This window comes from Aphelocoma coerulescens, chromosome 5 (genome assembly GCF_041296385.1).
Source record: "Aphelocoma coerulescens isolate FSJ_1873_10779 chromosome 5, UR_Acoe_1.0, whole genome shotgun sequence".
Classification (NCBI taxonomy): Eukaryota; Metazoa; Chordata; class Aves; order Passeriformes; family Corvidae; genus Aphelocoma; species Aphelocoma coerulescens.
The window spans coordinates 40,235,316-40,249,629 of record NC_091019.1 but is presented as its reverse complement, the minus strand read 5'-3'; the positions used below and the strand labels follow the sequence as shown (position 1 = coordinate 40,249,629).

General features: G+C 35.5%; 1 protein-coding gene across 4 annotated transcripts in view; it reads left to right on the top strand.

Moving 5' to 3' along the window:
- The window catches only part of STRN3 (striatin 3), a 62,539-nt gene that overhangs the window by 23,396 nt on the left and 24,829 nt on the right, over window positions 1-14,314 (top strand). For 2 of the 4 annotated variants that reach the window (XM_069017750.1, XM_069017748.1), the window contains exons 3-7: window positions 2,325-2,398; window positions 3,039-3,120; window positions 3,404-3,583; window positions 4,047-4,179; window positions 5,760-5,901. In XM_069017750.1, coding sequence (XP_068873851.1) covers window positions 2,325-2,398; window positions 3,039-3,120; window positions 3,404-3,583; window positions 4,047-4,179; window positions 5,760-5,901 — 611 coding nt within the window. Of the gene's footprint in view, window positions 1-2,324; window positions 2,399-3,038; window positions 3,121-3,403; window positions 3,584-4,046; window positions 4,180-5,759; window positions 5,902-11,184; window positions 11,296-14,314 lie in introns of all 4 variants that reach the window. The other 2 variants (XM_069017747.1, XM_069017746.1) reach the window with 2 other exon arrangements.

Here is a 14,314-nt window from a genome sequence, read left to right as displayed (position 1 = left end):
CGGAGCCTCGTCTCTCAGTTTAAAGAGAGCACCTGAGGTAGACAGGCTTACTAGTGCATGGATGAGCTATGAACATAATTCATAAATAGTTAAAAAATATGATTCTGTTTAGTTGGCAGTCAGATTCAGGTCACACAAAAGTCGACAGGAGCTTTATAATTTTTCAGTTGCAATATGATTGCCATGAAATGAGGGATTTTGTCTTACTAAAAAGGGTCAATAGCGCCATCTACTGACAGTTTGTTAATGAGACGTCTTAATTGCAATTTTAGCAGAAATGTGTGTAATCTAGAAGAAAATCCTTGCCATCAAATATATAAGGCACTATTTGAGATGTACCTGTACTTTCAGTTTGAAAACACTTGCAATAGTGGCTCAGGCATTTGAGAAGGTTTTTTTTTAAATCCTTGATTTTGACCAGCACATGTTCCATTATGTGTCTTTACTTGAGAAGTTTCATATTCAGGAACAGTCTTTACCATTGATGGGAGCTAGGTGTTGTTCAGTTATTCTTAAACCTTCGGTCAAATGTTTCATTTACAAAAATAGACAACTGTATTTCTTAGAGGCTTCTTTAAAATACGGCTGGTAATGTTTTTACAGATTTTTTCACCTTGGCTCTACTGCAGAACACCTAGAGTTCTTTACCTTGAGGTTTCGAGTATTTTTTTGTAAAGGATCTATGGGGCAATAGTCAAACTCTGAAAGATCAATGATAAAATTTTAGAACTCCAGGACCTAGTTAATAGGTACTTCAGATGAGGTTCCTGGTTGTTATGGAAGCTGAAGGTATTTTGATAGCCAACTTGGATAAAGAATAAGATTTTGAGGGCTCATGCATACTTCCATGGAAATAGTAACAACAAGATGGATATTTTAGAAAGTGATGATGTTTTGACAATCAATGGGGATGATAGAATGGACACAGACACCAAAGGAAAGAATGATCTTGTTTTACTATTGATACTGAGGCAACACAGAAGGAAGAGCATACATTTGATATTATTACTCATTCGACTTTAGCAACAAACAAAAACAAGCAAGGGAATACATCTAATCATTACTAAATGAGAGAAAGAATAGTGATTGAGAAAGATACATCACGAATTGCTTAAATACTTCACCATCATCCAGAGTCCACAAGCGCTGGGGAGCTCTTGTTTCGCAGCGAGGACCTGGAGAACCCTTCCTGGTAACTGGGAAAATCCTACCCGGTGCGTCCACTCATAGGTGAGGTCTCAGCTTCACTCAGAAAGGGGTCCAGCTTTTAAAGGGCCAAATCAACAGGTCCAAATGACTTGTTAACTTTTTGTGCAGAAAACGTCTGGTTCTCATGGCGCACTTCCCATCCGGCCAGGGCCAGAGCACAGGCCATGGCTGGGAGGGTTTTTGCCTAAAATATTCCACTAACAAGTCTCTAGAGATAAGGGTTGGGAGGAGTTCTCTTACTAACAAGCCTTTAGGGATATTAGTTGGGAGAATCTCTTAATATACATTACACAAGATTATACAAACATCTCTACAACAGCCAGTTTGGCATTAAGAACAACTGATATAAGTATTTTGATCATCTATTTTTAAATAAAGAACCTTGATGGTATTAATTGCATCATGCTCAAGGTTCATCTTGTAAGTCAGCTCAGGCTTAGGCCTGCTGTTCAGGCCTTAGGATATCAGAGGGAGAAGGAGAGATTAGAGTTAGGGTATCAGAGGTCAAAAGATGGGAAGGACTGAGGCGCATTTGCACAGGTGGACTAAGTAGAAATTGGAAGCTAAGCCTCCAGTCAATGAGGAGGAGAAAATCTGTAAGAGAATACAGCTGATGAGAGAAACTACCACTCTCACGTGGTTCTTCAGAGGGATACGTGTCATAAGCAAAAACAGAGCAGGAGACAAATCAAAGTGGAAATCGAAAGTGGCAGATAGGCAGGAACCCCAAATAAGAGGTTCATTTGTTGTAGTGTGATTGGCTACCTATGGTAGTGGTACAACCGGAAAAATTATTTCTGCTAAATTCTTGAACCTGCTAGTTTTTGAAAGGTTCTCTTACTAGCTGATACACAGGAAAAAACCCACATTCTTGGAGAACATACTAAACTCTTGTCTGTAAGTTACTTGTTAATTGTGGATAATTGTCAAAATACTGTCTCAAAACTGTTCTTGAAAGACTAGAAATAATTGTTTGATGCAATAATTATCACAACAGTTTTAGATGGATTAATTGTACTACGTTGGCATGGTTGCTTTAAATGGGAATAGTTAAATATTTTGAGTTTATTGAAGTCTGGTATGCTAATTTGATAAACATCTGCATACTTTTTCAGGGCAAAATATCATAAATTAAAATATGGCACAGAACTGAACCAAGGTGACTTGAAAATGCCAACTTTTGAATCAGGTAACTTTTGCAATAGATTTTTGTCTGTTAAATTCATTGCAGCTTTCCATCTTCTCCCCACCCCTCTCTTAGGTGTGTTGTAGGGAATATATGTAGGAAAGTTTTGGCATGGGGTAAATATTTTTAAATCTGAAAATCAAAATTAATTGACTTGGTTTTTTTTTTTTTGAAGGAGCTCTGAATGTTTTTGTCTTAAATCATGGGAAAAACTCCAAGGAAGTAAAAAATAGGCTATCCTTACTGCTTTTCTGGAGTGCATCTGATTTTGCTGTCGTAAATATCAAGTTGATAATACCAGTTTTGCTCTTCAAAGTATTGCAGATAAAAGAAAGCATTTGTCCTAACAATGCTGTGCTCTTTAATAAGAAGAATTGCATTTGGCTTCTTTTGAAATGTTGGTATTTGGGAAGTCTTTGAGCCTGTATTTGTATAATGTGCCTTAAAATTGTGGTCTACAGATACATATGCCACCCCCTCCCTTTTTTTCCCCACCTTCTGTGTTACAAGTACCACATTTTGGGTACATTTATACCCAGTTGAAACTAGCGATCATGATGCATATTTCTGACTTGATGGGAATTTCTGTTTGTGTCTAAAAGCAGTATAAGTTAGATGTTAACTATGACACCATGTCTTTCAGAAGATACCAAAGATACAGAGGTTCCTGCAGTACCTCAGAATAGCCAATTGACCTGGAAGCAAGGCAGACAGTTACTGCGACAGTAAGTGGCATTGTTGGATATTGGTGTATTCATACTTTTCCCTGCAGTTTGAGGAGCTCTATGAAACAGAGTCACTGAGGTGGGCAAATAGCGATTTGTTTTTCAGGACTTTGTAGTCCTGAGCTTTAAGCAGTGTAGAATAAGGTTTTCCATATGAGATGGATAGCAAAGCTTATTTTTCCATAAGTGATACAACAGTGGCATTAATTTTTAACAGTGAATACTAAGTTTCCTTTTTCATCAAGTATCCTTTCCTCTTTCTTTCTTCTCTTAACACATCCAGGTATCTTCAGGAAGTAGGTTATACAGATACAATATTGGATGTACGCTCCCAGCGGGTAAGGTCTTTGCTTGGGCTCTCCAATTCAGAACCAAACGGTTCAGTAGAGACAAAGAACTTAGAACAGATCCTGAATGGGGGTGAATCTCCTTCATCAAAACAAAAGGGACAGGAAATCAAAAGGTAAGTGAAGAGATAAGAAATGCATAAGGTTTCTTTTGCTTAGTCATTGGTATGTACTGCTCAGTTCAAATTAAACTTCCAGCTGGAGTGTGTCTGAACACCTGTGAATGTAGCTGACAACAAATGATTATGAACTTAACAGAAATTGATTTTGCATTAAGAATGTATGCACCTATTGCATACATATATGTATGTTATACTAACATTATATACAGGAAAATGGTGTGTTAATGTTGAATTATGTAATATAATCACTTTGGAGTTGTTATTTTTAGGAAAGAGTCTGTTGTGTGGTGCTTTTCTAATAAGGACTTACATGTAGAAACTTCTCATTCAGTGATTTCTTGTTTTGCTAGTTTTAAAGCTCTTAAGCTGTCAGCTAGCAATTTTTGTTTAATCTGGTTAATCTTCTAAACCTTCAGAAAGTAAAATGGATTCTCTCTTAATGTTTTTATCTATGTAGGAATTCTGGTGATGTTCTTGAAACATTCAATTTCTTAGAAAATGCAGATGATAGTGATGAAGAAGAGGAGAATGACATGATAGAAGATATTGCAGAAGGAAAAGAAAAGCATCGGATAAATAAGAAACACAAGGTAAAAGATCTTTAAAATTTTTTTTTTAATAGATCTAAAATTCCCTTTAAAAAGGGAATTTTTTCTCTGGAGACGATATAAATTTGTAATGTTAAAGTGTTTGTTGCACTTTTGTTATCTGAATGGATAATAAACAGATGCGTTACTTATAAATTTGGTGGTATACTTAATACATTACATTGCAAACTTGAAAACAACCAACCAAGCTGTTTACAAATTTGGATTAATTGATAAATTGGCCATCTCATCTTCTCTGCATACTTTGAGTCCTAGGCAAATTTAGCACAGTACAACGTGCATCCTTTCTGAATTTTGAATAAGGTAGGAGCAATTCCTTAGGGGAAATGAAGTTACGTAATGTGAAAAAAAAATTGCTTCTGTATCAAATACATGTTTAATTCTTCCTTTTGGGCAGTTTATTACTAAATATATTAAGAACGTAGCAGAGACTTGTCTCAAATAACCTTTTGTTTAAGGCTCTATTAAGTTGTGTTCTGTTTGTGTCTTTTAGTGTTCCATTCTGTGGGCAGCTTCCTAGGTAGGATAGACAGTGTTTACCTGTCCCATTTTAGTTCTTTCTCCGGTACTGAATCCTCATATTTGGGGTTTCTTTATTTAGAGATACTGATTTATGAATATTGTACTAAGAGTTTTGTTACTTTCTGCTCAGAACAATATTCTATTGCATGATGACCCTCTGGTTGCATTGGATTTTCTTGACTAGCTGACGGCATTAGCTTGGCTTGATGCAAGTGTTAAATCTCCCAAACTAATTTGTCAGGAAGGGGTTTCCACCATACCTTGGACTTCTGGTAAACAGATTAGTCAAGCACTGAGTTGAATCCTTTTTTTCTAAGGCATCAGATAGTCTGATAAAACGATTATCAAGTAAATCTGTAAGCATATATGAAGATCTTACACTCATTTTTTGTCTTTTGACAAAGCTTGGTTTTTTTTTTATAGGAAGCAAAAGCATCATTTATAGTTATCTTTATAAAAATTGTATCTTTCTGCAAAACTAAGAACATTGTGCAAATAACCTCATGTGGAAATTTTCTTCACCTGAAGAATGAAATAATTTCACCGATGTCTTGCTAGTGGGTTTTTTTGCTTTGTTTAAAGTGAAGGTGTGGTTAGAAAAAGACAGTTTTCCTAAAATGCTCTATGTTCCAAATTTATGCTTGACACTGAAGTAGAACTGGAAAGCAAAAAGAAAGAAAGGCTTCTGGACCAGTAGAAAGCATAATTTGTAAGCCTTCTCTCCAGAGCTATCAATAGCGCAAGAAAATCAACAAAGTTTTCTAATTGTTATATGTTAAAATAGTGAAGTCTAGAGTGGATGGGATTTTTGTTGCTAAAGCTAGTGTCAATGTTCTTCTTATTTCCTAGTGTTCACTAGCCTGCCCTGCTCTCTTTTTTGTTTTGATAAGCTCTAAGTTTCTTTTTCTGCATTTTAAATTGAAAAATGTTTTTCCCTTGCAACAAATTACTCAGTGAGACTAGCATATATATTTTCTAACCTGAATAACTATAAAATCTGTTTATGATTCAAATGCAGGAAAATATTTATCTTCTTGCAGATTGGTAATGAAGGTTTAGCTGCTGACCTTACAGATGACCCTGATACTGAAGAAGCTTTGAAAGAATTTGACTTTTTAGTAACAGCTGAAGATGGTGAGGGAGCTGGAGAAGCTCGAAGTTCAGGAGATGGAACAGAGTGGGGTAAGACACTAAAAAAAGCATTTAGAAATAAGGGAATACTTGCTCATTATAGTACCTAAGAGTTTTGTAATACCTACTAAAATGGTGTGGATGTGTGGATGAATGTGATGATCAAACATTGATGCTTAGAAAATGATCTATTGTATGGTGAAGCTTTCAAGTACAATTGTAGTTATATTTGTTTCAGGTTTTGTTTTTGATTTCAAAACTAAGAGGAGAATATTTTCTTTCTTAGATTAGAAAGGCTAGGATTCTGAGTGTTTCTATACCTGGATTAAATCTGCTTTCAAATACAGATTCTTTTTTTCCTATTTGTTTCTTATTAAGACCTTCAAACTTTTTGTACCTAAGTTAAATTAGTTTCTTCAGTGTACTTGAAAAATGGACAATTAGTACTTTTATTTTTCTGACTGAGATTTTTAGATGTTGTTGCTAATATGGTTTGGATTAGTAAAATAAAAAAACCCCCTGAAATATTTTCTAATAGCCCAACTTCTTGTTAGTAATTTGATGTGAAACAAAATATATTAAGTCAGAAACTTCTGCAACCCACATGTTTCGAAAGAGGAGATTGAAAGAAGGATAAAATTTTTAGAGGAGAAAGAATAGTGACTCAAGTAATCAATATCTGCCTTTAAATGGGAAATTGACTGTCTTAATTTCTGAACTGTGATAAGGGCAATTTTGTAGTTACATACTGTAAGTCTTAAATTGTAAGCCCCAAACTGCCATTAGATCATGTTTTTTGAGCATTTTATGTCATTGTGACAATGAAGTCATACTTCAGTAAACATCTTCGTGAGCAAAGAGCATATAAAGATCTACGGAAATTAAAGTAATGGTACATCTTCCAGGAAAATAATCCTCCAGTCTTGATTTTGAAGGTACCAAGGATTAGAAAGCATTATTTCCTAAAAACTAATATCAAAGGATTAGTCACCTTTATTTTTAAAACTCAGTCTTATTTCTCGTTGGAAGTTGAAGCCGAACAAGCTGTTACTTTTATTTTTTGTAATAACTGTCTATTTTTAGTACCATTTTAGTTGCTTGGTGTTGTTCCCCTTTGAAGTTGTTGTTATTTGATCAGTTTCTTGATCATCTTTTCATTTAGGCACACAGGCAGATCTCTTGGTGTAAGATGTCTCATAGAACCTGAAGCAGAGTTTTTGACTTCGTTTGCAACATCCGTTCAAATACATAGTGATATAGAAAGTTCTGGTTCTAGTATCAGTCTTACTATTGTATATAAAAGGCAAGATAGTTTGATACTGTAATTCATGCAGTCAAAGATTTACCCATGGCAGACTACTGAAACCTACTGCATTGAACTGGCTTTTCCATTGAAATTCCAAGTCATTGTTTCCAAAGATTACTTTCCCGGGTGTTCTATCTCTAGCACTTTCTCAAGTAGTTACCCAATTTTAAGGTCTATTTTAAAAATCAAATTGACCCACCACACTTTTCATAGAGCAGTTTGAATGTTTTTTATTGCAGTTTAAATGAACCCATAGCAAAGTGAGGCAGAGCATTTTAGGAGTTTGTACACACTTGTGACAGCTGGTTTAACTGCAGCAATCCCATTGCTACCAGAAAACTCATGTCTCAGATGAGGAAGTGGGAAGGACGAAATAAAACATAATCCTAGTTTCATCTTTCAAAGTATGTTCTGAGTTTTGCCATATGAAGACAACTTTCATAAGTTTTTTGTATATTTTGTATGTTTTGTAACTTAAATCAGTCAAAGATGCTCATAACTGTAGTAGCAGTATTTTTTTCACAGTATGTCACTGATTTTAGTACAGATGTTCTTTCCTTAAATGGGCATTTAAGGATACAGTCCATCAGATCTCGGGGTTGTGTTACTTTTTTAAAGATCAGTGTAAATATGACAAGGTTTCTTTGTTAACTATCACAAGTAACATTTTAAATACTGTCCCACTTAAATGCTTTCTAAAATAAAATAATACACTACCTCAACCAATTTATTTCAGCCTGTCATGTTATTTTGAACTCCGTGAAACTGTTGCTACTTCAAATATCCAGGTCCATCCACTTAGTTATTTATTTTGAGGGAAAACTTAAATTAATACATACCATTACTTCCTAAACAATGGCATCACCATGAACTTAAATATTTCAGTTAAAACTCAAATTTTTTTCTTCATAATGTGGTAGTTGCTCTGTTCTGCTTTCGTAGTTTTTTCCTTCTTCCTGTTTTAGTTTTCCTGTCATTAGCGTCCTTCTATCACTTCTTACTCTTGCAAACATTTAAGCATTCTGAAAAATATGTAAATATTTACATCTCTAATTAGTTATAATGCTTTTATTTAGTATCTGGAAAACAAACATCTGATGATTAGGCTCTAAACATATTGCCTACTCTTGCTTTATTAATATTTACAATATTTAACTGCAAAGTATTATCTGTAGGTCCAGCTTCCAATATCCTAAAATATTTCAGCGCCAAATTTGATAGTTACATTTTTGCTGTTGGAGGCTCCTTCGAACCAGCCACTGAGTGTTGTGAAGTTTGGATTCCTTTTCTTATCTTATATATTATGGCTTTGTATGAACACATTCTTTTTTTATAAGTGCCTCAGTTAACATTGAATGTTAAATTAATTCCAAACATTGTGATTTAAAGTGTCCTGTCATGCAACATGTTTTACTTAGGAACAGCTTATCTTCAAAATAGTGAAAGATGAGCAAGTTCAAGCAGTGTTAAATGAAGAGTTAAAATATGTGACATACTAAAAAAAAAATATACAGGTTTAGATTAAAAAAAAGTAAATTCCTTGTGGTCATTTAGTATCAAGAAAAAATGCATATGTAACTTTAGTTTGTTTAAGCAAACAGGAATATATACATATTGTTATATATTGTGCTGCATATCACAGATTTAACATATTACATAGTCTCTTTTTCTGCGTATGGTTTCAGTGACTAACTGTGTGTTCATCACTGGGTTTCTCTTGTCCATGAAACACAAAAGTTCTGTTTATAGATGGACCATGATTTAGAGAATGACTGACTGTGCCCAGAATTCTGGGTGGCAGAGTGTGACTGAAATTCAGTCTCTATGTCATCTTCAAAACGCTTTTAAAAAATAGAAAAATTTAAAGCCAGCCTTTCTCCACCCAGTTATACTGGTCAGTGGACATCCTGGGTCCTCTGTGCTGTCCTGGTATAGTTTAGTGCAGGGAAGATCACTGTTGGGGGAATTGCAGAGATCTTGTAGCTACATGACTCTGTTCTGAAATAGCCTAATTTATTTAGGCATGCTGGAGAGAAACACTGCTGGGTTTTCCTAAAAATCTTGTTTGAAATTCATTTCACAGCCTACCCAGACAATGCAAGTTTGTATTTTATCTAGTTTTCTATTTCTAACCTACATTTCTGCAGCCGACAGTGTTGGTTTTGAATATTTATGTTTGCAGGCTTGCACTTTTCCTGTTTTCTGTTGACTGAATGAGCCCAGTTCCTTCAAATTCTTTGTCTCGATATTTAATGCCCTATTTGTTTTGCACTCTACAGACATTTTCTAAACTTCCAATGTAGAACACAGGCCGAACATGTTACTTAAATTTTGTCGTCACCTGCGCTGTCCTGGTTTAATGCACTGCACCTTCTAAAATGTACCAAAATGACTTTTCTTAGAACAGCATTACATTGATGTTACATGTGGTCATCTTCTGGTTCAGTTTAATTCCCTAATCCTTCTTTGTAATACTGTAACCTAGCTGATTATTTTCATTTTATTAATGGTGCTTTGGAATTCTTTTTATTAGTTTTAATTAGTTTTTAACTGAATTTTCTTTTAATTGAGTTTTAGGGGGTTTTATTTATATTTCTTTTGATTGGGCATATCCTCTGACTTATCTTTCTGTGCCTCTTATGTTTCCTGGGTAATCACTATTCCTCTCTGTCAGTTTAGGCCCAGTGATCATGAAGATTGAGGTCTTTGTGTTTGCAGTTTGGTAGATGTAGCTGTAGTTTGGTGTAGGATGTCATTGTTCCCTTCTTGTCGCCAGAGTTCTTTGTGCATAGCTCAGGGTACTCTGCTATTGTGCTGCCCGTTTCGTGTTTCACTGCCCTTGCCATTTCTGTATTCTATCTCTTAGATGAAGATTGTCATTGAATGATGGGTAGATGCATCAGTATCCTAGGATATCTGTCTGCTCATTCGTTGTCATGTTTCGTCATGAAACATGTACTTGGAGTAACTCCTATTGTTTTTATCCTAAATGCATGTTGCTTTGTTTCTGCTGTGTATGACTCCTCTTATGCACTTCTATGGTTATAATATATAGTATAAGTTCAAAAATGGGTACAATCATATTGTAAGTATGATTGGAAGTTGGGAACTGAGGAACTAAGTCTTGTGATTCTGTGCCTAAAGAATTTGTGAGCATAAAGCTGAACTGGCACACAAACCAAGTTTGGTTGCTGCCTGGTTGTCTACTAGCAAAAGTGCTTCTGAAAATGATGTTTGCCTTGTCTTAGAAACAGGTTTATCTTTTTACTAATTCTAAGTTTCCAGAAATGATTGAGATGGATAGTTCAGAGAAGTGGAGATCTAACTTTTCATAAAGAATAATTAACTCTGCAATATTTGTCAAGCAGAAAAAGATAGGTCTTCTGAAACTACTGTGGAATGTTGTATTTCTGCTAGTTATGATTTAATTTCTGGAATGCAGTGGGATGTCCACCCGTGCAAATTACTTTTCTTCATCTCTATGTGAAACACTGTATTTATAGACTTGTGTCTCTGATTACATATAGGACCAAGGTTTCTTTCTTGTGCATGTAGAATGAATGCGAAAGGATGCATGGTGGTCTTCATGAATAAACTGGCACTGACTTAGCTTGCATTTTCATGAGAGATATAGCATGAATTCTTTTATTTGCTTATTCAACACTGGCTGAATAATTTCTTAATGCTGTCTTTCTAAAGATGCAGTAATTGTTTCTGAACACCAATGATCTTTTGTGTATTTTGAAGTATCTAACATAAACAGTTACTTATGAAGCTTAATTTGTTTGCTCCGTAGTAACAAATTAACATACAATTTTCAAATATGTAACTGATAATATACAGTGCCTTGGAAAACTGTATGAAATGAGACTTTGTCTTTTATAAACTTAAAACTGAGACTGCACCTTTAAAATAAAGATTTATTAATAACTTTTATTAATACTCTTATACAGCTATGACAGTGAATCACCAACAGCTTGCATTGCCAATTGCTGATTTTTTTTCTTTTAATAATATGCTGCATGTAGACAAAGATGACCTGTCCCCAACTGCTGAGGTTTGGGATGTAGACCAGGGACTAATAAGTAAACTGAAGGAACAGTACAAGAAGGAACAAAAGGGGAAGAAAGGGGTAAAGAGTAAGTGCAGATTCTGAATCTTGTAATGCAACACTTTTTTGCCTATCTATATAGATGACATTTTTTTCACGAGTTCTGTTTGTTGGTTTGTTTTTTTTTTTTTTCATTAAACATCATTTTCTGTAATGGGGGCAACCAACTTTAACTTTCTACCTGTTGAATGTGAATATGTCAAAATCTTTGACAGCCATTTCATAAATGAGAAATGTTGAAAAGACTAAAATTCAAGATTAAAGAGGTTAAGCAAACTAAATGCTTAGAAATGTTAGTGTAAAAATAATGAACAACTTGCATTTTGAGGATATTATTAATCTGAGAAGTTTTCTGAAAGGTTTAAACTTTATCTGCTTTCTTAAGTATAATATTGTGATACTGTTCTGGGAGTGGCAGTTGCAGCTTTTTTCAGGGGTGGTGAGGGGGTTTTTTTTGTGGTTTTTGGGTTGTTTTTTTTTTAATGTGAGTTTGAATCAAGCTGTAATTGCTATTTATGGGCTTGTAATTATTTTTACAGGCCCAGGCATAGAGAATTAGAAAATGCCTGTAATGTAAATATGAACTTTTTGGTAGCTTTGTTCAGGAGATAATCTTTATCTCATGGTGCCCTTCACTTTTCTGTGCATTTACCAACATTTTATTTGATATTCCTTTACTGAGTTTTCTGACCAGTTGACCTATTTTAACTATGTAATTTAAACCAAACTTCAGTGTTGAACTACCTGGTAAGAATGCTTTTGGAAATTATGTTTTCAACTATACAAAGTTCTTAGTGCGTAAAGTGGTATTAAATCTATGTCACCATCGAGTGGTTTGGGTTGGAATGGACATTAAAGACCATCTAGTTCCAACTCCCCTGCCATGGGTGGGGACACCTTCCACCAGACCAGGTTGCTCAGAGCCCTATCCAACCTGTCCTTGAACACTTCCAGAGATGGAGCACCCACAGCTTCTCTGGACTCCTGTTCCAGTGCCTCACTACAATTACAGTAAAGAATTTCTTCCTAATATCCAGCCTAAACCTACTCTCTTTTAGTTTAAATCTTTTCCATACTTCTGGACTCGCTCCAGCAGGTCCATGTCCTTCCTGTGCTGGGACCCCAGAGCTGGATGCAGCACTGCAGGTGGGGTCTCACCAGAGCAGAGCAGAATCCCCTCCCTCTCCCTGCTGCCCACGCTGCTCTGGATGCAGCCCAGGACACGCTTGGCTCTCTGGGCTGGGAGTGCCCATGGCAGGGTCATGTCCAGCCTCTCACCCAGCAGCACCCCCAAGTCCTTCTGGGCAGGGCTGCTCTCCATCTGTTCATCCCCAGCCTGTGTTGGTACCTGGGGTTGCCCTGACCCAGGTGCAGCACCAGCACTTGGCTGTGTTACAACTGATGAGATTGCTATGGACCCACTCCTTATCCAGGTCCCTCTGGATGGTATCCCATGTCACTTTAGAGCAGCTCCCATGATTGCCATGCTTTTATTTTAAGTATTTTATAATAGTTTTCTGGAGATGCCTAGTGAAAAAATATTTTCCTCAATTTGAAAAATTTGGTATACACTAAATTACATGATATTTAAAATATAACACTTTGTGAAGAATTCTGTAATTATTAAGATTTGAATTTAATTTGTAACAACAATTAGAGGTCAGTTAGTGCATGTTGGTTGTTTTTTCAGCATTTTTGCATGACATGTACACACATGTAAAAGCTTTGACAAAGCAAAGATTTTCACCTAGTTTTTGCTTTAGTGAGAGCCTACAGTGTAGTCATCTGCATGCTAATGCATATCAGCATTTAACATGTAAATCAGCAGTTGACACCAAATTTGCATGAAGTATTTGGTAGGATTAGAAATTGATGTTTAGTACCGAAGTGGACTTCTTTTATTTGACATTTTCTTACTAAATTCTTCACATTTTAGATATTTTGAACCACAGTGGCTGCAAAATAACAGAAAGTTTTCTTAATCTAAAGTAATTTTGAAATATTTTGTTCACAGAAGACAGTATTTAGGATTTAACTGTATGTCATGGTGCTGAGAAGTGACATAAGTCATTGTTTAGCGTTTTGAGTTTTAAGTTTAAATTCTCCTTTGGGAAACCCTGAAAACATATAGTGTCACAAGGTGGTTTGTGAGATTCTTTGCTGGTCACAATCATGATAGTTTCTGATTAAAAATTGGACTCTAAATTACTGAGCTAATTGAATGAGAGAACTCCACACACAGAGTAAAAGTATGCATTCAAGGTTGGGCAGACTTACTTAAATTTGATTTTGTAGACTTTTTTTCCTCAGCTTTTTAACATTCTGAGACTGAAAATAATGTTGAAGACCTTTATTCCTGCTGCTCATGTCTGATCATTTGGGAGCTTCATTCTGAACACATATCTTTTGCTTCTTTTGCTCTTCAGTGTTTTGACTTCTACCAAATTTGTTTCGAGCACTATCAGAACTTATCTGCATGGTAGTATATATCATCATAAATATTAAACAAATGTGCATTAACTGTCATCTCTTGCAATACTTTGAAGGCAGCATAATAGGACAGACATTCTGATGGGTTCTTTTGTTGGATGTGTGTCTGGTAGCTGCCACAATCTGTATTTACACTGTGACATAATCAGGCAGTCACAGCCCTGGCCCCAGGTATGGAAACTTTCATTCCACATGTAGACATAAATAAGTGAACAGAAGTAGATCTGATTCTGTGTTGATACTTCTCTAGTCTGTATTCCTATTTTCTTTTGGGTAAAACACTTTAATTAAAGTCATCTTCTGTCAGCACATTTGTTTTCATTAGGTAATACTCTTGTTTGCTAGGGAGAAAGAGGGTGTCTGTCCAGGTAGTCACCATGTTATGTGAAAATACTACCTCTTTATGAAAGGATCTTTAAAAATACCCCACCAAAACAACAACAAAAATCCACCACCCACGCTTTCATTTTCTTTACAATGTTAGCTGTCAAATAATGCAAAATCTGTTTATTGAAGAGTTCTTGTGTTAAAAGACCCCAGAAGCAGAGAAACAAACC